General features: G+C 43.7%; 1 protein-coding gene across 2 annotated transcripts; it reads right to left on the bottom strand.

Annotated features, from left to right (window-relative positions):
- Positions 1 to 197: 197 nt before the first annotated feature.
- On the bottom strand, positions 198 to 10,145 carry LOC106589745 (endoplasmic reticulum lectin 1). Of its 2 annotated transcripts, none has more exons than XM_082970537.1 (13): positions 9,761 to 10,145; positions 9,301 to 9,405; positions 9,000 to 9,080; positions 6,762 to 6,839; positions 6,511 to 6,639; positions 6,077 to 6,298; positions 5,372 to 5,587; positions 5,125 to 5,286; positions 4,801 to 4,860; positions 2,934 to 3,058; positions 2,561 to 2,638; positions 698 to 773; positions 198 to 567 (listed from the first exon to the last, which is right to left on the bottom strand). In XM_082970537.1, exons 1-13 carry the CDS (start codon positions 9,902 to 9,904, stop codon positions 496 to 498), a joined length of 1,548 nt encoding a protein of 515 aa, XP_082826663.1. In that variant the 5' UTR covers positions 9,905 to 10,145; the 3' UTR covers positions 198 to 495. The 2 variants fall into 2 exon arrangements, with proteins under 2 accessions (XP_082826663.1, XP_082826662.1); XM_082970536.1 differs by having other exon boundaries at positions 6,511 to 6,642; positions 9,761 to 10,144.
- Between the last annotated feature and the right edge of the window lie 10,194 nt (positions 10,146 to 20,339).

Raw genomic sequence — 20,339 nt, 5'->3', positions numbered from 1 at the left:
CAACATGGAAGCTGGTTCTCCTGATGAGGTTATCTGAATGATTGGTGGTTCTCTGTCCTGGCATATGGCCAGAAAAGACACTAGAACTAATGTGCCAAAGATAAAGCATACAAGGAAGATATGAAGTCCAGGCCATAGATCCACTGCCTTGTGGAGTGAGCAGGGTCACATTTTGTGAGTCTCTGTCCCATTTAGAATAGGATTTCCATGCTTTTATCATAAGGCTTTTGAAGCAGAATGGGTCTGGTACAGTCCATAGAGGAGGTCTAAGCCAGGGCATTAGCTAGGGACTGTGGTCCTGGCTTCCAGGGGCCGTTCCAGGATCAACACTTTCTCCATGTCTGTCTGAACATCCTGAGCAGTGCCATGGGCCTTGGTGCATCCATTCTTCAGTTGTCCATTTTATGCAGCCTAAATCCATGTCCTTTTCTATTGCGCTTCTTATTCCCCTCTGCTCATCCCTCCTCTTCGCCGTCTCTCTGGCCTTCTGTTCTGTTAGCTGGAGACAGATAGAAGGCCTTTCTCATCAGCTGTGTCCAGGATCTGGCATATGACTGGAGACTCAACCTGATTGAGAAAAAAATAACAGGGTTGAGTTTATTTGCCATGTGTAGTGAATACATTGGAAATCTGCAACAATGTGTTCAAGTGTTGAACCATAAGACGATGCGACAGTGATGTGTGTATGCAGTCTCACCCCAAGGACGTACTGACAGGTCTGAGGCTCCAGCATGTACACAGTGACGGCATGGGGAGACTCAGACTCCTTACACCTGAGGCAGAGGAGAGGAAAAAGACATGACTCGCGGTGTATTCAGTGATGTGAAACGCTCTGAACGTTGCAGATAGAAATAGAATCAGTAGAGCTGACAAGATTCCCTGTTCTACACCATACATTTCTATCTGATGAGCGTAAAAGCTCCGCATGTCACTCCAATGGAGAAGTGGTACTCTGTAGCTCAGTTGGTAGAGCATGGCGCTTGCAATGCCAGGATAGTGGGTTTGATTCCCGCGACCAGCCGTACGTAAAATGTATGCACGCATGACTAAGTTGCTTTGGATAAAAGCGTCTGCTAAATGGCATATATAAAAGTATGTGGACACCCCTTCAAATTAGTGTATTTGGCTATTTCAGCCACACCCGTTGCTAACCTGGATATGAATTTGAGCAAGCAGCCATACAATCTCCATAGACAAACATTGGCAGTAGAATGGCCTTACTGAAGAGCTCAGTGAGTCACCGTCATAGGTTGCCACCTTTCCAACAAGTCAGTTCGTCAAATTTCTACCCTGCTAAAGCTGCCCCGGTCAACTGTAAGTGCTGTTATTATGAAATGGAAACGTCTAGGAGCAACAACAGCTCAGCCAAGAAGTGGTAGGACACACTAGCTCATAGAACGGGACAGCTGAAACGCAAAAAAAATAGTCTGTCCTCGGTTAAAACACTCACTACCGGGCAACGTCAGCACAAGAACTGTTCGTTGGAAGCTTCATGAAATGGGTTTCCATGACTGAGCAGTCGCGCACGTGCCTAAGATCGCAATGCCAAGCGTCGGCTGGAGTGGTGTAAAGCTCGCAGCCACTAGACTCTGGAGCAGTGGAAACGTGTTCTCTGGAGTGATAAATGACGCTTCCCCATCTGGCAGTCTGACGGACAAATCTGGGTTTGGCGGATGCCAGGAGAACGCTACCTGCCCAAAGCATAGTGCCAACTCTAAAGTTTGGTGGAGGGGGAATGGGCCTGTTTTTCATGGTTCGGGCAAGGCCCCTTAGTTCCAGTGAAAGGAAATCTTAACGCTACAGCATACAATGACATTCTAGATGATTCAGTGCTTCCAATGTTGTGGCAACAGTTTGGGGAAGGCCCTTTCCTGTTTCAGTATGACAATGCCCCCGTGCACAAAGCGAGGTCGGTGTGGAAGAACTTGACTGACCTGCACAGAGCCCTGACCTGAACCCCATCGAACACCTTTGGGATTAATTGGAGCCATGCCTAATTGCCCAACATCAGTGCCCGACCTCACTAATGCTCGTGGCTGAATGGAAGCAAGTCCCCGCAGTAATGTTCCAACTCCATATTAATCCCCATGACTTTTGAATGAGATGTTCGATGAGCAGGTGTCCACAATATACATGTAGTGTATATTGAAGATGCACTATGCAGCAATCACTTCGCCATTTCCTGGTTGCTAAAATTCTAATAGTTCTAATTTCAGTTTGTGACAAAACAAGCAAGTATAGTGTAGAGAATCATTGTACCATCTAAACCGCTGTGAAATATATTTTCCATAACCAAAAATCTTTTATTTTCAGCTGTTTGAATCTGGTGTACAAAGCTGAAAGTAAAAGACGCAATAACAAAACTTTTAGACAGGAAGGCATAGAAATATGCACATAGAATAAATATCCCGCTTTCAATGAGAATGACAGATCTATAACTTAGATTTCTATGTGAATTTGGTCGGGTCGCCCCCAAAAATGACATGTTGCAGCTTTAAGTGTGTCAATACTAGACCAGGCCTCTCTCAGGAAGAGAGTGGAAAGACTAATGATGACCCACTTGAGCTTGACGATGACCTGTCTGGGTTTCCCGGTCATGTCACACACATCCCCGTGGCCGTAGAAGTGAGACACCAGTCTGGGGAGAAGAAAGTACAACAAGCATGAAATCGTCATTATCAATCACAAATGTGTTCTTCTCATTAAACATGTTTAGGTTTCCTGGAAACAAGTGAATTCTATTACTGAATTAAAAGGCCCTTTCAATCGATATTCTCCATCGAGCATGCTTTTAAGTCCAGAGGTAGGCTTAATCTTTGTCCCGGAAACCAGCCTCTAATGCCCTATTTCTAAAATAGTGGTACATTCATTATCAACATACTGCAGGTCAGTGTGATCTTTTAATAAACTGATTGTAGAGCTGGCTGACATACTTGACTTTCTGCACCCCATCGTTTTTGAGCTGGTAGGACCGGGCCACGTTCTTCTGGGCCCACTCCAGGTGTTCCTCAGTGTTCCAACTGCCCACTACCACCATGTTCTTACCCTGCTCCTTATCCTGGGAGAGAACACATACATAAATCAACCATCCTATATTATACTGAACCAAAATTTAAAACGCAAGTGTTAATCCCATGTTTCATGAACTGAAATAAAAGATCCCAGAAATGTTCCATAAGCCCAAAAAGCTTATTTCTCTCAAATGTGCACAAATTTGTTTACATCTCTATTAGTGATTATTTCTCCTTCGCCAAGATAATCCATCCACCTGACAGGTGTGGCATATCAAGAAGCTGATTAAATAGCATGGTCAATACACAGGTGCACCTTGTGCTGGGGACAGTAAAAGGCCACACTAAAATGTGCAGTTGTCACACATAACACAATGCCACAGATGTGTTAAGTTTTGAGGAAGTGTGCAATTGGCATGCTGATTGCAGGAATGTCCACCAGAGCTGTTGCCAAATAATTGAACATTCATTTCTCTACCATAAGCCACCCCCAACATAATTTTTTTTTAAAGAATTTGGCAGTACGTCCAACCGGCCTCACAGACCACATGTAACTACGCCAGTCGAGGACCTCAACATCCAGCTTCTTCACCTGCGGGATCATCTGAGACCAGCCACCCGGATTGCACAACCTGTCAGAAACCATGTCAGGGAAGCTCATCTGCATGCTCGTCATCCCCACCAGGGGCTTAACCTGACTGCAGTTCGGTGTCATAACTGACTTCAGTGGGTAAATGCTCACCTTCGATGACCACTGGCACGCTGGAGAAGTGTGCTCTTCATGGATGAATCCCGGTTTCAACTGTACTGGGCAGATGGCGTCGTGTGGGCGAGCAGTTTGCGGATGTCAACGTTGTGAACAGAGTGCCCCATGGTGGTTGTGGGGTTATGGTATGAGGTACGGACATTGAACACAATTGAATTTTATCGATGGCAATTTGAGTTGCACAGAGATGCCGTGACGAGATCCTGAGGCCCATTGTCGTGCCATTAATCTGCCGCCATCACCTCATGTTTCAGCATGATAATGCACAGCCCCATGTCGCAAGGATCTGTACACAATTCCTGGAAGCTGAAAATGTCCCAGTTCTTCCATGGCCTGCATACTCACCAGACATGTCACCCATTGAGCATGTTTGGGATGCTCTGGATCGACGTGTATGACAGTGTTCCAGCTCCAGTCAATATCCAGCAACTTCGCACAGCCATTGAAGAGGAGTGAAACAACATTCCACAGGCCACAATCAACTCCATGTGAAGGAGATGTGTCGGGCTGCGTGAGACAAATGGTGGTCACACCAGATACTGACTGGTTGTCTGATCCATTTCCTTATTTTTATTTAACCTTTATTTAACTAGGCAAGCCAGTTAAGAACAAATTCTTATTTACAATGATGACCAAACCCTAACCCGGACGATGCTGGGTCAATTGTGATACAGCCTGGAATCGAACCAGGGTCTGTAGTGACGCCTCCAGCACTGAGGTGCCACTCGAGAGCCCTAATATGAACTGTAACTTAGTAAAATCTTTTAAATTGTTGCATATTGTGTTTATTTTTGTTCAGTGTAGATATTTTGAACGTACCAAAAAATACACGATGCACCCAAAGTACAGGAAATATTTAGCTTTAAGCATTTTAACATTACCAAGCTACTAAGTAGAGAACAGGGGAGGCTGTTGGGGGGGGCTATAGGAGGACAGGCTCATTGTAAGGGCTGGGATGGAATCAATGGAATGGAGTCAAACACATTGTTTCCATAAGTTTGATACACGATAGAGAACCCTTACCTCATGGTACTGATGCACATGCTTCCCATAGCAGAACTCATACTTCCACCATCCCACTCCCTGGAACACACAGACTCCAGACATCAGACAGATGCTACAGTATGAGCTACAGAAGAGGTGTGTGTTACTTGAGCACCTCTTCTAACCTCCTCTGTCAGTTCCCCTTTTGGTATGTATACATGTAATACATCAGGGAACAATAACGTTCTATTCAATTGAATTGAATAAACAACAGCAGCCAATGAGCAGTAGCCAATATGGGGCTATAGCTAATGAGCGGGTGTCTTCTTCAACAGCCAGCCAATCAGCATGCCTCATACTAACCCCATGGAGACAGTAGGAGCCACTCAGGAACTCTTTGATCAGCTGCTCGTCCGTCAGGCGGGAGATATGGGTGGTTCCCACTGTAATATGAGTCTGCCCGCCCACCACCAGGGGCTTATGGGTAGAGGAGGCCTCCTCTCTCACCGGGGACATACTCTCCTCCTGAAGGAAAAAAGGGAGAGGAGGTGGTTGGCTTCTAAACCTGAGTCTTATTCAGTAGAGTAGGGAGGAATGCAAAACGCTTTACCATGGTGTGGCCTACTAGTCCTCCACTACCACTGCCTCTTCCCCTCTCCCTCCCTCCTCCCCCCTCTCTCTCCATCTCCGGGGCAGTAGGAGCAGTGAAGGGAGGTTTCAGTAGCTGTTCCTGCTCCCGGTTCATCTGAGAGAGACTGTGAGGCTGCAGGGGAGAACCAGACAGGGCCTGGCAGAAGATGGCATTCACTGGGGACGACTTGAACCTAACACACCATGGGATAAAGATATGACTCCATTACATCTCAAACATGGGACAATATACTAATGTTTTTGAGAAAGATAATTGTAAAAAAAAAAAAATTGAGCACAATTATTTATTGGTGTATTTTCATTTTAGATAAGAAAATTCATTACATTTTAGGTTATTTGTTGATGCAAATAAATATACAGATTTTAAGGTTGTCATATTGGGGTCTCGAGAAATTATTGCGAACAAAAACGGGTTCCCCAGAAATTCCAGTGGAAAACATGGGGTCCCAAAAGTTTGAATACCACTGCCGTAACTTATACTAACTACGAGACTATTCACTATGTCATTCTGTAAATGAGTTAAATCAGCTATGCTAGTTCTGAAATAGATCAAACAAGGGAAACTGATTGGGTAGATCTGCTGCTACCTGTATTTGGGGTGTGCACCTCATACTTGTACACACACACACACACACACACACACACACACACCCCCCCCCCCCCTGTATTTGGGGTGTGCACAGATCAGATGGGTCAGCACCACTACTTCGTACTCGCAGGTAGTGACCTCAGCGATAGAGAGGATCTCATGCTTTGCTTCGGGGTGGCAGACATACAGCACGTTGATTGAGCGTGGCGTGTTCTGTTTCAGGACGCAGGCCGTCCCGTGGCCCATCAACACCGGGTAGTATGGAGCGAGCTGGCCCTCCACGTTCTTAGTGGGAACCTAAAGACATTTATATTTGTGTCTTTTAACAGAGATAATCGGTGTATTCAACTTAGGTAGATAAACGAACCAGATCACAGCAAGTAAGGTAGAGACCAATGATTAGAAAGAGAAATTAAACGAAAATAAGACAAAAGATTCCAAGAAGTCTTATCAGGTGTTTTTTCAAATGTATATGAGCCAAACTGCTGGGTCGCTGTCAAACAACAAACCTCTTTCTCCGGTTCTGACTTAGGATCCGTCTCCTCAACTTTCTCTGCCTCTGCAGTCTCTGTTCCTGAAGTGGTTGAAGACTCAGTCTTCTTGGTCATGCTTCCCAAGATGTACTCCTGAAGTTTGATCTGCTAGATAAAACAGAAAAATATAATTTCACCTTTCACATTGATAGCTTTTTTCTATGTGTTGCAACATACTTAAATGGTAGACAATTTAATTATGGTGAAAGTAACAATTTCCCACTGACCTGTCCCGTCTCCTTCTCTTCATGGTATTGTCTCACATGCTTCCCATGACACACCTCATACGTCCAGTATGACTCGATCTACAATTAACACCACAACACATGCCAGAAGAGAGTGGTTAGCCTATCCAAAGTGACTGACAGCACAGTGAGTACATTAAGGGTAGTGTTGTCACCATGCCAAAACGTTACTAACGATATGATGCCTAGTATCACGATACCAAGGGGGAAACAATTCAGAGTGGCCTAGCGTCCTTTTTGCCCCGTCCCCCGGATGTTTTTCCCCATTTACGCAAAAACCTGTCACTGAAATTCACACTTCTACTCAATACAACACACTGACTGTAACTTCACACGGTTCAGCGTATAATAGAATGGCCGATTTGCTCATATTTTCAAATGCCTAGCTGTGATTTGGCTGGAGGAATGGGAGGAAGGAGTATACATGCATAATGATCTGCATGTCATTGTGGCAGTAAGGGAAAACACTGCCTTTACTCTTCAGTTAACACAGACACATACCTCCCTCCCTTCCTCACACACACACTGTCTCCCTCCCTCTTATAAACACACACACACACACACACCCCTCTCTCTTTCACTCCCTCCCTCTCTCCCACAAACACACACTGCTACCAACTTTTAAAATGTTAGGCACCAAACAGAATTCAAGGATCACCAGAAAGAAATTGTATCTATGATATAGTTTAGGTTTCAATTAGTCCTACATGAATCCTACCTCTGAAGCACATCTCATGAGTAGCAGACTCGCTTTCTTTCTTCCTGTGCCAATCGAATTTGCCTAAACCTACTGTCAATTTACTGGGTTGTTAGCTAGCGAGGTAGCATGACTGAACAACGTTGTTTGTTATCAAACCAATAATAAGCGACCAGGGATTAGTTCAAAACAGCCTGCGACATGGATTGTGAAATTATATCAAATGAGCACAAATCCCGATAGAAAGAAAAAGGTATATTGGTAATATGGGTCATATACTGTATTTTCAACCGTTTAGGCTAGAGACAAGCCGTTTTCTCTGCTGTAAAGCTGCAAGCATGGCTGTCGTGAAGCTCTGCTCAATTTTCGGTTTCTGGCACTCAGAGGCTGTGTGACAGCGAACTTGCAGTCTACTCAGACTGGCCTGTGCCCATGTTTATAACAGGCGATGAAATTATACAATGTATCAACTTTGCTCGCTCTGCTCCAATGTAAAAAAATATATATATATACAATTATAACAGAAGACTCATCAGGGTCTGCAATCCCGCTCACCATCACTGCTAAATTATATTTTAAAAGCTGATGGAGGAATAGACGCTCACAGAGAGAAGCATGTGAGTGAGGGCTGGTAGGGGATACTGAGAGAAGCATGTGAGTGAGGGCTGGTAGGGGATACTGAGAGAAGCAGGTGAGTGAGGGCTGGTAGGGGATGCTGAGAGAAACAGGTAAATGAGGGGTGGTAGGGGACGCTGAGAGAAGCAGGCGAGTGAGGGCTGGTAGGGGATGCTGAGAGAAACAGGTGAATGAGGGGTGGTAGGGGACGCTGAGAGATGCAGGCGAGTGAGGGCTGGTAGGGGATGCTGAGAGAAGCAGGTGAGTGAGGGCTGGTAGGGGATGCTGAGAGAAGCAGGTGAGAGGGCTTGTAGGGGATGCTGAAAGAAGCAGGTGAGTGAGGGCGGGTAGGGGATGCTGAGAGAAGCAGGTGAGTAAGGGCTGGTAGGGAATGCTGAGAGAAGCAGGTGAGTGAGGGCTGGTAGAGGGTGCTGAGAGAAGTAGGTGAGTGAGGGCTGGTAGGGGATGCTGAGAGAAGCAGGTGAGTGAGGGCTGGTAGGGGATGCTGAGAGAAGTAGGTGAGTGAGGGCTGGTAGAGGATGAGGCTGATTGATTACAGCTGCCACGCGTGATATGCACATGAAAGTGATGTTGATATCATTGGACCAGTGCATACTAATGGCTGTTGCTTAAATTCAACTGAATTTATGAACAACACTGATTTCATAAACATTTTATAACAGGAGCCAGCCGAAAAACCTGGTAGTATCATATGAAACGGTACGCTAAAATGTTGGTATCATAAGTATCATGACCTTTTGGTACCGTGATATTACCATTGTACCAGTGTACCGTGCAACACTACCTAAGGGGGTTAAACCCATGACATTGGTGTTGCTAGTATTGCAGTGGTACTCAAGATAGCCTATATTTAGACAGAAGTAGAAGTGAAACTGGGCGGTTCTCACTCTGTAGGAGCAGCTGCTCTGTTTGAACAGTGGTTCCAGTAGATCACCTGGAGTGGGACCAGCGTACTCCTTGACATCATCCTGAGAGACAGAAATAGAGGGAGAAGAGAGACAGAGGGGAGATAGAGAGAGGAGAGACAGCAAGAGAGAGATGGAGAGAGGGAGAGGAGAGACAGTGAGAAGGGGGGGAGAGAGTGAAAGAGACGGAGACCAGGAGAGAAGGAGGATAAGTGAGAAGCAATAATTGAAAAAAGGAGCGAAACATAATTCTTTATCTAACTAGTCTAATCTTTATACTCACGTCGTCTCCATTTGACAAGGAAGGCAGGAGACATTTGTATGTCTCCTTCTCTGTTGTTGTCATGATGACAAAGTCATCATCTTTGTAGAGGGCACCGGAGGTTGGCTATGGAAGGACATATTTTGGGTCAGTTAATAATACTGTACTGAAATCATGCATGTTTACTGGCTACATCATCTCAGATTGTAAATGTTGTGGAGGTGCAACCCTTTACAGGAGTCATAACAGGCAATGACAGAGACTATTGACAATCATATGTCAACAGCCATAACAAGGAATCATGCTTTATCACCATTTAAAACAACAAACGTTTGTCAATAAATCATTTTCTTTTTAAAAGCCATGATTTAACACACACACACACACACACACACACACACACACACACACACACACACACACACACGAGAGAGAGAGAGAGAGAGAGAGAGAGAGCGAGAGACAGACAGACAACACTCACCAAGGTGAATTCGTCCCCGGGCCAGTTGATTTTGAATGGGATTTCATCAGTAAACGAAGGAGATCCCCCTCTGTTAGCCGACACATGAAAACACAACTCCAACAAACCCCCAAACAACACGAACAGCAGCCTAGTCCAGTCCATTGCCTCTGCAAGGCTGGTTCGCTAACTACCTTCTATGGTGCCTGTCAATGCGTAAGAAAGCTAACCACAGTTAAAACTGGTTTAGTTTCCGGGTAATTGTACAATTATGAATCCATCTGGCTGTCTCTTTCGTTTGTCAACACAGCAACCAGGAAGTAGCTCGTCGCTTGCCACGTGTATTTCCGGTACATCCGTGTTAGCATTTACTGAAACTGAAAAGTCTAAATATATTACCCAGTTCTCTGGTTATAGTTCAGTTTGAAGCACATCTGACATATCGGCTTCACTAACCACGTTTCCATGCTTGTAAAGTCTAACCGTATACAAACATGTCACGACCGTTGTGACGGAAACAGGAAGTGTCGGTAAATTGTAAAACATTCTACATATAATTTGTTCATTCGACATTGTGTGGGTAAAGTGTATTATGCGAGAAATGGCGGTGGAAACGCCTTTATGCGCAAATACTGATATAATAACCATCATATCGAAGCAAACTTTGAGTCACGCGATAATATAGTGTGTTCCTCCCACGATGACTCGGGAAACCATGCAGTTCTTTAGGATACATATTAAGTAATTGATGAAGAATTAACTTCACAGGGTGTTGAAAGTGCACGCTATAAATTTGATGCTCCTTTCCAATAAATATCGAGGGTCATATTCTGGTGATGTGACTGCTGTTTGACAAATGGTTTTTATCCATGATCTCATTATTTGGGCGGCAGGTAGCCTAGTGGTAGAGTGTTGAGCCAGTAACCGAAAGGTTGCTAGATGGAAAGGAGCCGACAAGGTAAAAACCTGTCGTTCTGCCCCTGAACAAGGCAGTTAACCCACTGTTCCTAGGCTGTCATTGAAAATAAGAATTTGTTCTTAACTGACTTGCCTAGTTAAATAAAATAAAACATAGACTAACCTTCATGCACAGCCTAACCTCACTGTGTCTGCCAGCTGAACGACTAAAAAACTGGTGGAAAAAGTAGCTAATTGTCACACTTGTGTAAAAGTACCCCTTAATAGAAAATGACTCAAGTGAAAGTCACCCAGTGAAATAATACTGTCTAAAAGTATTAAAAGTAAATGTAATTGCCAAAATATACTTAACTATCAAAAGTAAACTATTTCTAATTACTATTTCAATGTAAGCAAACCAGACTGCACAATTTTAGTTTTTTATATATCGATAGCCAGGGGGACACACCAAACAAATAATGTGTGTTTAGTGAGTCTGCCAGATCAGAGGCATTAGGGATGACCAGGGTTGTTCTCTTGATAAGTGTGTGAATTGGACAATTTTCCTGTCCTGCTAAGCATTCAAAATGTAACAAGTACTTTTGGGTGTCAGGGAAAATGTATGGAGTAAAAAGTACACTATTTTCTTTAGGGATGTAGTGAAGTAAAAGTTGTCAAAATATAAATAATAAAGCAAAGTACAGATACCACAAAAAACTACTTAAGTAGTACTATTTTTTACTTAAGTACTTTACACCACTGCTAAAAAAACACGCTATGGAAAAGCGAAGCTAAAAGGATTGGTTTTAAAATCTTTTTAATATGTCCACAGTTTCAGCCCCCCTCAGGTTCTCTGGCAGGCTATTCCAGAGGCTGGGGGCATAGTAACTAAAGGCTGCCTCTCAATGCCTCTTGGTCCTAGGATTTGGGATAGTTAAAAGGCCAGTGTCAGAGGGACCTACTGGGTACATAACTGAAAAGCATGTCTGACATGTATTGGGGTGTACAATCGTGGATTGATTTAAAAACAAATAGAATAACCTTAAAATCAATTCTTAAACGTACAGGAAGACAGTGCAGAGACCTTAAAACCTGTGTAATGTGTGCTCTCCATCTGGTCTTGGTCAGTACGCATGCTGCAGCATTCTGTATGTTTTGCAAATGGCTTTCTTGGGTAGACCAGACAGGAGAGCATTACAGAAGTCAAGCCTGCTTGTATTAAAAGCATGGATGAGCCTCTCTGTATCAGCCTGAGTGAGAAATTGATGCACCGTGGGATGTTCCTCAGGTGGTAAAAAGCTATTTTGGTCACATTCCTAATGTGATTTGAAATAGAGTTCAGAATCAAAAATAATACCTAGGTTTTTTACCTGGTGTTTTATCTATATTGCCTGTGAATTAAAATATGCGGACAGATTCCCTCTGTGCTTTGGCTCCAACAATAAGTACCTCAGTCTTGTCTTAATTTAGCTGGAGGACGTTGTGAGCCATCCAGGTATTTAAATCACTAATACAGTAATCATTTATTTGTGGAGCTAAAATCATCTGGTGACACAGAAATGTATATTTGTGTATTGTCCCACAGTTGCGTCAAATTGTCTGGATGTCCTTTGGGTGGTGGACCATTCTTAATACACACGGGAAACTGTTGAGCAGCGTTGCCGTTCTTGACACACATCGGTCCGCCTGGCACCTACTATCATACCCCGTTCAAAGGCACTTAAATCTTTTGTCTTGCCAATTCACCTCTGAATGGCACACATACACAATCCATGTACCAAATATCTCAAGGCTTAAAAATCATTATTTAACCTGTCTCCTGTCCTTCATCTACACTGATTGAAGAGGATTTAATAAGTGACATCAATAAGGGATCATAGCTTTCACCTGGATTCACCTGGTCAGTCTATGTCAAGCAGAAGAGTGCACCCTGGTGACACCATTTGGAAACTCAGGGTTTTCTCTAAACTGGCTTTTTTTCTAGCAACCTTTCTAATATTCACAAAATGGAAAATGTTAATGCAAATATTGATATTTGGCAGCTGCATACTGTGAAGAAAAGTAATGAATTGTACAATTTCTCCAAAATATTTTATGGAAAATAACATGCTTTTGTACCTGCATTTGACTTGAACTTGGTGTGCAGAAAACTGTTTCAAGTTTTATTAGTCATATGCACAGGATACACATGGTACACAGTACACCGTCCAATGAAATGCTTACTTGCAAGTTCCTTCTCGAAAATGCAACAGCAATAAGAAATAATAAAATATACAAATACGAACGTAAAGTAAATGGCTCAGTAGAATAGAATAAATTTATTAGCATACGTATAATACAGGAAGGTACAATTTATTGTCCAATATTTACACATGTTGTGGGGAAGGGGGGATTGGGGGGCAAGTGTTTAAATTGTGCAGTATTTTTGCAAGTCTGGTAGCAGCAGTTGTGATGTGTGTGTAGCATGAACGTATACTGTATATATGTGTGTGAAAAACAATTTGCCGTTATATTAACAACATTTTAATTGAAGGTGGTGGAACCATCTGTGCAATGTCAGTTTAATTCTAAAACACAGAGAGAGTGATAGAGAGAGAGTCATTATCTCACTTCCCTTTAGCAACAGTGGCTTTGTCATTCATGCTGAGAGAGAGCGAGAGACTCCAGCCAGGCAGGTGCACTGTGCTCATTAGGATTCCTCTTCCCCCAGCAGGCAGGCAGGTTCTCAGTTCCCCAGACACACAGACGACGTACTCTGATGGTCCTGTCTCTGGGGGATGGGGAAAGTGTGTGTGTTTCGCTCTCTGAGTGTGTATGTGTCTCTAGGGGACAGGACACATTCATGTTACGACAGCCACAGAGGAATGGGTCGGTCTCCTCCACAAGCTCTTACTGTAAATTGGAAAAATCCTGCTCGAATAAAGACTGAGCAGAGGGGAGAAGAGGAGAAGGTAGAGGTAAGTGAGGGCTCATTTAAATGGCTGTTCTCAATGGCTGAAGTTCCTCAATCCTGCTGTTGTTCAACTACTTTTTCTGGTCTGGTCTGCTTTGACATTGGATGTATTTAATGATGTTGGAAAGGCATCATCTATATGTGGGACATAGGCCTCTTTTAGTGATTTGCCATCCAGCCTCTTAGGCTATTGCTTTATCAAAAAATGTAGGCCTCAAAGAATAAGATCATATTGAAGTTAAGTTATAGTATAAATACTTTTAGTGAACTACTTATTAAAAATAGATACAGAAAACCAGTGTTACAGACAAGATTATATTTTGTACATATCATTCTACCCTTCTTACTAAAATCCTGAAAGAATGTTTATCAGACAAATAAATACTTACTCTTCTGCCTTTTTTATAAAACATTCTGTGCAGTCCACTTTCTGCTTGAGGTGTTTTTTTGAGTGTGTCCTCCTGCATCATTTGTCTTGTGGAGAATGGACACACCTTCAGGCACAATACCTTGCTAGACTATGCCTCAACTCTCCCCCCAGTGGATATTTTTTAGAACAGCAGATTGAGGCGTTGAGTGGCGCTGCAGCCAATATCAATTGTGTAGCCAGAGCAGCAACTTAGAGTACTTCCCAAATGGCACCTTATTTCCTATTTAGTGCACTACTTTTGACCAGAGCTGTATGGGATCTGGTCAAAATTAGTCTACTATATAGAGAATAGGGTGCCATTTGGGACACATCATTACAAACAGAAGATCTAATCTCAGCCACACAAAAACTGCACCGACAGAGAGACTATCTGCATGGCTGCTGTAAGATCATATCATATTTCACATCTCTATAGGCATTTATTACCGTCCTTGTTTTCTCAATTGTGCAGCTATTCATGTCGTTCATATTCTGCTTGGTCAGCATCTTCTGGCTCGGCCCTTCCAGAGCAAGAGATAAATGTCAGAGATGAGCCAAGGAGGAGGCAGATAATGTGTCCCAAATGGCACCCTATTCACTACATAGTGCACTACTTTTGACCAGGGCCATAGTGCTCTGGTCAAAACGAGGGCACTATGTTGGGAATGTGATGCCATTTGGGACGAACCCACAGGAAAGGGAGTATTTACTATAAATGGACGCATTGACTGGAAGACAGAACACATACTGTAAATACAGACAAGATCAGGAAGTCAAACAAACTTTTCCACAGCTTACATGATCATCAGTATGTCTTAATTGTTTGTTTGTCTATTGCTAACCAATTTTATATATTTAAAACCTGAAGAAAGTACTTATTGGATAGTATTTGCATGCATTTAAGATTTATTCTGTATATGTATTTATATGGGGGGGGGAAAGCCCAATTAGCTATCTTAGAGAAACAGTCTTTTATGTTGGGAGATGTCAGTGGGCAGATTGAGGGTTATGATGGAGAGAGAGATGCATGTGAGGAAGCTTTCTCTACCTCTTGGTGGAGCTGTTGACATGGCTGAGAAAGGGATGGAAGGAGAAAGGGAGGAAGAGGGAAAGAGAGAGAACAGGAGGCAGGAGAGGAGAGATTACAGCAGAGATTTAGAGACAAAGAGTGAGAGGCTTAGGATGAGAAAGGGATAAGGAGGAACAGGGTAGGATACATATAGAGAGAGGAACAGTCTTTTCCCTCCCTCCCTCCCTCCCTCCCTCCCTCCCTCCCTCCCTCCCTCCCTCCCTCCCTCCCTCCCTCCCTCCCTCCCTCCCTCCCTCCCTCGCATACATACACGTAGCATGTCTCCATGCTACTCACCCACACACTCCTACTCCCATCCTGGATGCTCCCTCTCTATTTCTGTCTCACTCACATTGTTCACTGTTCTTTTTCCTCTTTTCTTGAAGTCGTGAACCATATAGCAAACAAACACACTCACACACACACACACACACACACACACTCACACACACACACACACACACACACACTCACACACACACACTCACACACAGGCACGTCAACTCCAATCAACAGAAACCGGATCATTTATTTTTTGTACCTTTATTGCTTTAGTGTCTTCTATTTATACTCAAGTACCTTCCTTTATTTTGGAGACTTACAGTAAGCAATTATATTATGTTTCTTATTCCATGTTTCCATAGTAACTGTGCCCATATTCCACCATGCAGAGTGATGAGATGTCACATAATTAATTTTCTTGATTTTGTTTATAATTATAATTTTTTAAGCACACGCACATCTGAGTAATCTTGTTTCCAGTGCGTGGGAATGTGATTACTTCAAAGAAAAGAGAAACCAGCACACTGCTCAAAACACAGACATTTATTAGATTTTGTTTAGAAATCTCAGGCAGTTCCCACATTTTCTCTTGAGTAGATAAAGTTTGTGTGTCTGTGTGTGTGTCTGTCTCTGTGTATCTATTTGTGTGTGTCTGTCTGTGTGTGTGTCTGTGTCTCTCTCTCTCTGTGTGTGTAGGCGTGTGAGTGTGCAGATAAAGTGGGTGGAAAGGGATAATGTTTTTCTGTTCCTCAGAGAGATAGGCTGATTGAATCCCTCCTGCACAAGATGGAAATAAATTAGAAGTTAAACATTGAGATCAATTGTATGGCTGTCTGGCACTCCACTAGCTTCCAATTAATATAAAATTGCATCATGCCAACAAAGATACACTTAATTCAAAGCAATCAGTAGCATACACTTACAAAGCTTCATCAAGCTTAGAATACTGAGATGCACAAACCATGTCATGTTACACGATTCATGTATCTCAAAATCCTATTTTCACAAACCCTTTCTTCATGAAGCTATGGAACCACACCTTTGTTAACTCAACCACCTGTTGTTTCACTTAACCACCACATTCTGAAAGAGAATCCCCAGCATTGCAATTTAATCTTTCTTCATCATGTAATTTACAACTGCACCTTGAACAACAGCTATGAAACTACACATTTGTTACCGTAACTCAAGCACCTGTTAGCTTAACCACACTCCACCATATTGCAAATGAGTCTGTCTGAAACCACAAAGTCAATGAACCAGTTCATTCTTAAACAACATCAGACGTCAAGCAACAAAACCAATCAGTTGAACTGTGAGACATGAAAGCGATGAGAGCTGGAGGGTTTAACAGAGAGAAACTTCACCAGCCTGATCAGCGATAGAGCTAGGCTACTGTGTGTGTGCGTGTGTGTGTGTAATACTGTACTGTAGTGACTTTACACACCTCTACCGAGAGAAGCTTTTGTTTCTAAAACTGACTCAGAAACAATCTCTAGCCCCTTCCCCCTAGGTATAAGCAATCTAGTAGTTTGATATTGTCACCTGATAGGCAAGGTGGACATTTTGCATATTGCTTATCTTTTCAGATATACTGATCTAAGAGTCGTGGCTAGGGGGCTATGTGCTAGGGCTCCAGGGGAAGGGCTAGGTGGCTATGTGCTAGGGCACCAGGGGGAAGGGCTAGGTGGCTATGTGCTAGGGCACCAGGGGGGAAGGGCTAGGGGGCTATGTGCTAGGGCACCAGGGGGGAAGGGCTAGGGGGCTATGTGCTAGGGCACCAGGGGGGAAGGGCTAGGGGGCTATGTGCTAGGGCACCAGGGGGAAGGGCTAGGGGGCTATGTGCTAGGGCACCAGGGGGGAAGGGCTAGGGGGCTATGTGCTAGGGCACCAGGGGGCAAGGGCTAGGGGGCTATGTGCTAGGGCACCAGGGGGAAGGGCTAGGGGGCTATGTGCTAGGGCACCTGGGGGAAGGGCTAGGGGGCTATGTGCTATGTGCTAGGGCACCAGGGGGGAAGGGCTAGGGGGCTATGTGCTAGGGCACCAGGGGGAAGGGCTAGGGGGCAATGTGCTATGTGCTAGGGCACCAGGGGGGAAGGGCTAGGGGGCTATGTGCTAGGGCACCAGGGGGGAAAGGCTAAGGGGCTATCTAGGGCACCAGGGGGGAAGGGCTAGGGGGCTATGTGCTAGGGCACCAGGGGGGAAAGGCTAAGGGGCTATGTGCTAGGGCACCAGGGGGAAGGGCTAGGCGCTAGGGAAGACGGACTAGGGGCTAGGAGGGGAAGGGGCTAGGGGGGAAGGATTAGGAACTAGGAGGGAAGGACTAGGGGCTAGGAGGGAAGGTGCTAGAGGGGAAGGGGAGTCAGGGCTAGGGGCTAAGTGGTTGCTTCTGTACAGAGAGCCTAAGTAACCTACCAGAAAAAGTAGAGGGGGGCGGGGTCAGCCGAGTGGGAACACCAATACTGCTGAGACTGACTCAGACACCACCCACAGAGGAGATGATGCAACGTGAGGACATTGAGTCTTGTCAACCCCACCATGTAAACCTCTAAGGTCTTTATAATTACATGAGTGGGAGGAGTAGTGTGTGCGTGTGCGTGTTTCTCCAGAAACCTGCCTTTGTCATCCAGTCTATTTGGGCCACCCTTGATGAAAATCAAGACACACACACTTTGGCTATAGTGTTGCTATGTCTGCAATTTCATGTTAAATTGAGTAGCTTATAGTCATTTTAGGCCTATAGGCATTTCCTTTTTTTTTCTAGGCAGACTGCGCTACTGAGGTTCCAGGCTTGCCTCCCTTGATACTTAATACAATTGGAACTAGGTAGAAAACACTCATCAAGAAATATCTTGCTCTCACACGTTCAACTTTTCTGGTAATTTCTAGAGGACTTATGTTTTACAAATTTAGTTAGAATTAGAACTCAAATAAAGAACAGAACACACTCTTGGAATGTGTTCCCCATTTAGGTACATAAGTGTTGTAGGTTATATATTGCATTCCACTGAGGCTATATAGGCTGTTTCAGGGAACTATGAACAAACTCCTTGAATAGCTGCACTTGAGTGAAAAATTGCTGAAACCCCCAGAAGTACATTTTGTCTTTAAACTAGAATGGAAAGTGGGTTAACCGCCTTGAAAATGCAGCCTAAGCAGTGTGCATAAGCTGGAAGAGCTTAGGGAGGATGGAGAGAATTTTCAGAGAGAGTGAAAGTCGTTCAGTGTTTCCAGTGCAGAAAGTGAATTGTTAGAAGTGCTGTGTGGATTGGTGTGGTGATGTCAGCGAACGGAAGTCATTGTAGAACAAAAAGTTTTAAATGCTGTTATAAACTCAGAGCCATGACCATCCAATATGCTGGAAAATGAAATGTCACTCTCTCTCTCTTTAGAGAGGTTTCTCCTCAATTCAACTCAGACACATCAAGTGCCTTTGGGATTTGACTTATTTCTAAAACAGTGGCGGTCGGTGCTGTTTATGATGAGGGAGGATGATTATTTGTTTTATGATGTTAGGTTCTGACAAACAGAGTGAAAAACTAACGGACAAACTTGTCAAAGCTCAAAACAACTTTATTCACCCACTGGGTCAAACAGCTGAGAAGGCAAGACATGTTTGCACAAGCACATATACTATACCCTCCTTCTAGGCGGAGTTTCCTCCTTGCACATCTAGACAGCCAATACATCTCTGTTGCTAGGCAGGAACTTAATTGGTTCCTCTCATTGGTGTTGTCATGGCCCTGCCTCCTATGTGTGTATGTCTTAGGACTGTTCCTTCTCACTTCATCTGACCTGATCTCGGGTTGAATTCCTCACTCCTGCCTAATCCACGGCTATCCAACCTTATCAGTGACTGAAACCAGACTGTTGCCCTTTGCCTCTCTCATTAGGAGCCATGAGATTTAACAATAACATGTTCTGACAGAATGTAAACTTTCTGCACTCCCCCTAATCCGCCCTCCATTGACCCCAATATATATATTCATTATACACCACCGTTCAAAAGTTTGAGGCCACTTATAAATGTCCTTGTTTTTGAAAGAAAAGCACATTTTTTGTCCATTAAAATAAGATCAAATTGATCAGAAATACAGCGTAGACATTGTTAATGTTGTAATTGACTATTGTAGCTGGAAACGGCTGATTTAAAAAGAAAATTACAAAAAAATGGAATATCTACATAGGCGTACAGAGGCCCATTATCAGCAACCATCACTCCTGTGTTCCAATGGCACATTGTGTTCGCTAATGCAAGTTCATAATTTTAAAAGCCTAATTGATCATTAGAAAACCCTTTTGCAATTATGTTAGCACAGCTAAAAACTGGCCTCCTTTAGACTAGTTGAGTATCTGGAGCATCAGAATTTGTGGGTTCGATTACAGGCTCAAAATGGCCAGAAATAAATAACTTTCTTCTGAAACTCGTCAGTCTATTCTTGTTCTGAGAAATGAAGGCTATTCCATGTGAGAAATTGCCAAGAAACTGAAGATATTGTGCAAGGCTGATATTGTACTACTCCCTTCACACAACAGCGCAAGCTGGCTCTAACCAGAATAGAAAGAGGAGTGGGAGGCCCTGGTGCACAACTGAGCAAGAGGACAAGTACATTAGAGTGTCTAGTTTGAGAAACAGACGCCTCACAAGTCCTCAACTTGCAGCTTCATTAAATAGTACCTGCAAAACACCAGTCTCAATGTCAACAGTGAAGAGGTGACTCCGGGATGCTGGACTTCCAGGCAGAGTTGCAAAGAAAAAGTCATATCTCAGACTGGCCAATAAAAATAAAATATTAAGATGGGCAAAAGAACACAGACACTGGACAGAGGAACTCTGCCTAGAAGGCCAGCATCCCGGAGTCGCCTCTTCACTGTTGATGTTGAGACTGGTGCTTTGCGGGGTACTATTTAATGAAGCTGCCAGTTGAGGACTTGTGAGGCAAAGGACATCAGGCTCGGCCATTCATAAATATGTTGGGCTAACTCATAA

This window comes from Salmo salar, chromosome 28 (genome assembly GCF_965601325.2).
Source record: "Salmo salar chromosome 28, fSalSal1, whole genome shotgun sequence".
Taxonomy (NCBI): domain Eukaryota; kingdom Metazoa; phylum Chordata; class Actinopteri; order Salmoniformes; family Salmonidae; genus Salmo; species Salmo salar.
The sequence above is the reverse complement of the archived record's forward strand: the minus strand, read 5'-3'. Positions and strand labels throughout refer to the sequence as shown.

What these genes read in the sequence shown, in the direction of transcription:
- LOC106589745 (XM_082970536.1), bottom strand. Translation starts at nt 9,904, where the DNA reads ATGGACTGGACTAGGCTGCTGTTCGTGTTGTTTGGGGGTTTGTTGGAG. An exon ending in CCTTGTCAAATGGAGACGAC is followed by an intron (nt 9,081 to 9,300) that starts GTGAGTATAAAG and finishes TCTGTCTCTCAG; the next exon opens with GATGATGTCAAGGAGTACGC. An exon ending in GCTCCTACTGTCTCCATGGG is followed by an intron (nt 4,861 to 5,124) that starts GTTAGTATGAGG and finishes TGTGTGTTCCAG; the next exon opens with GGAGTGGGATGGTGGAAGTA.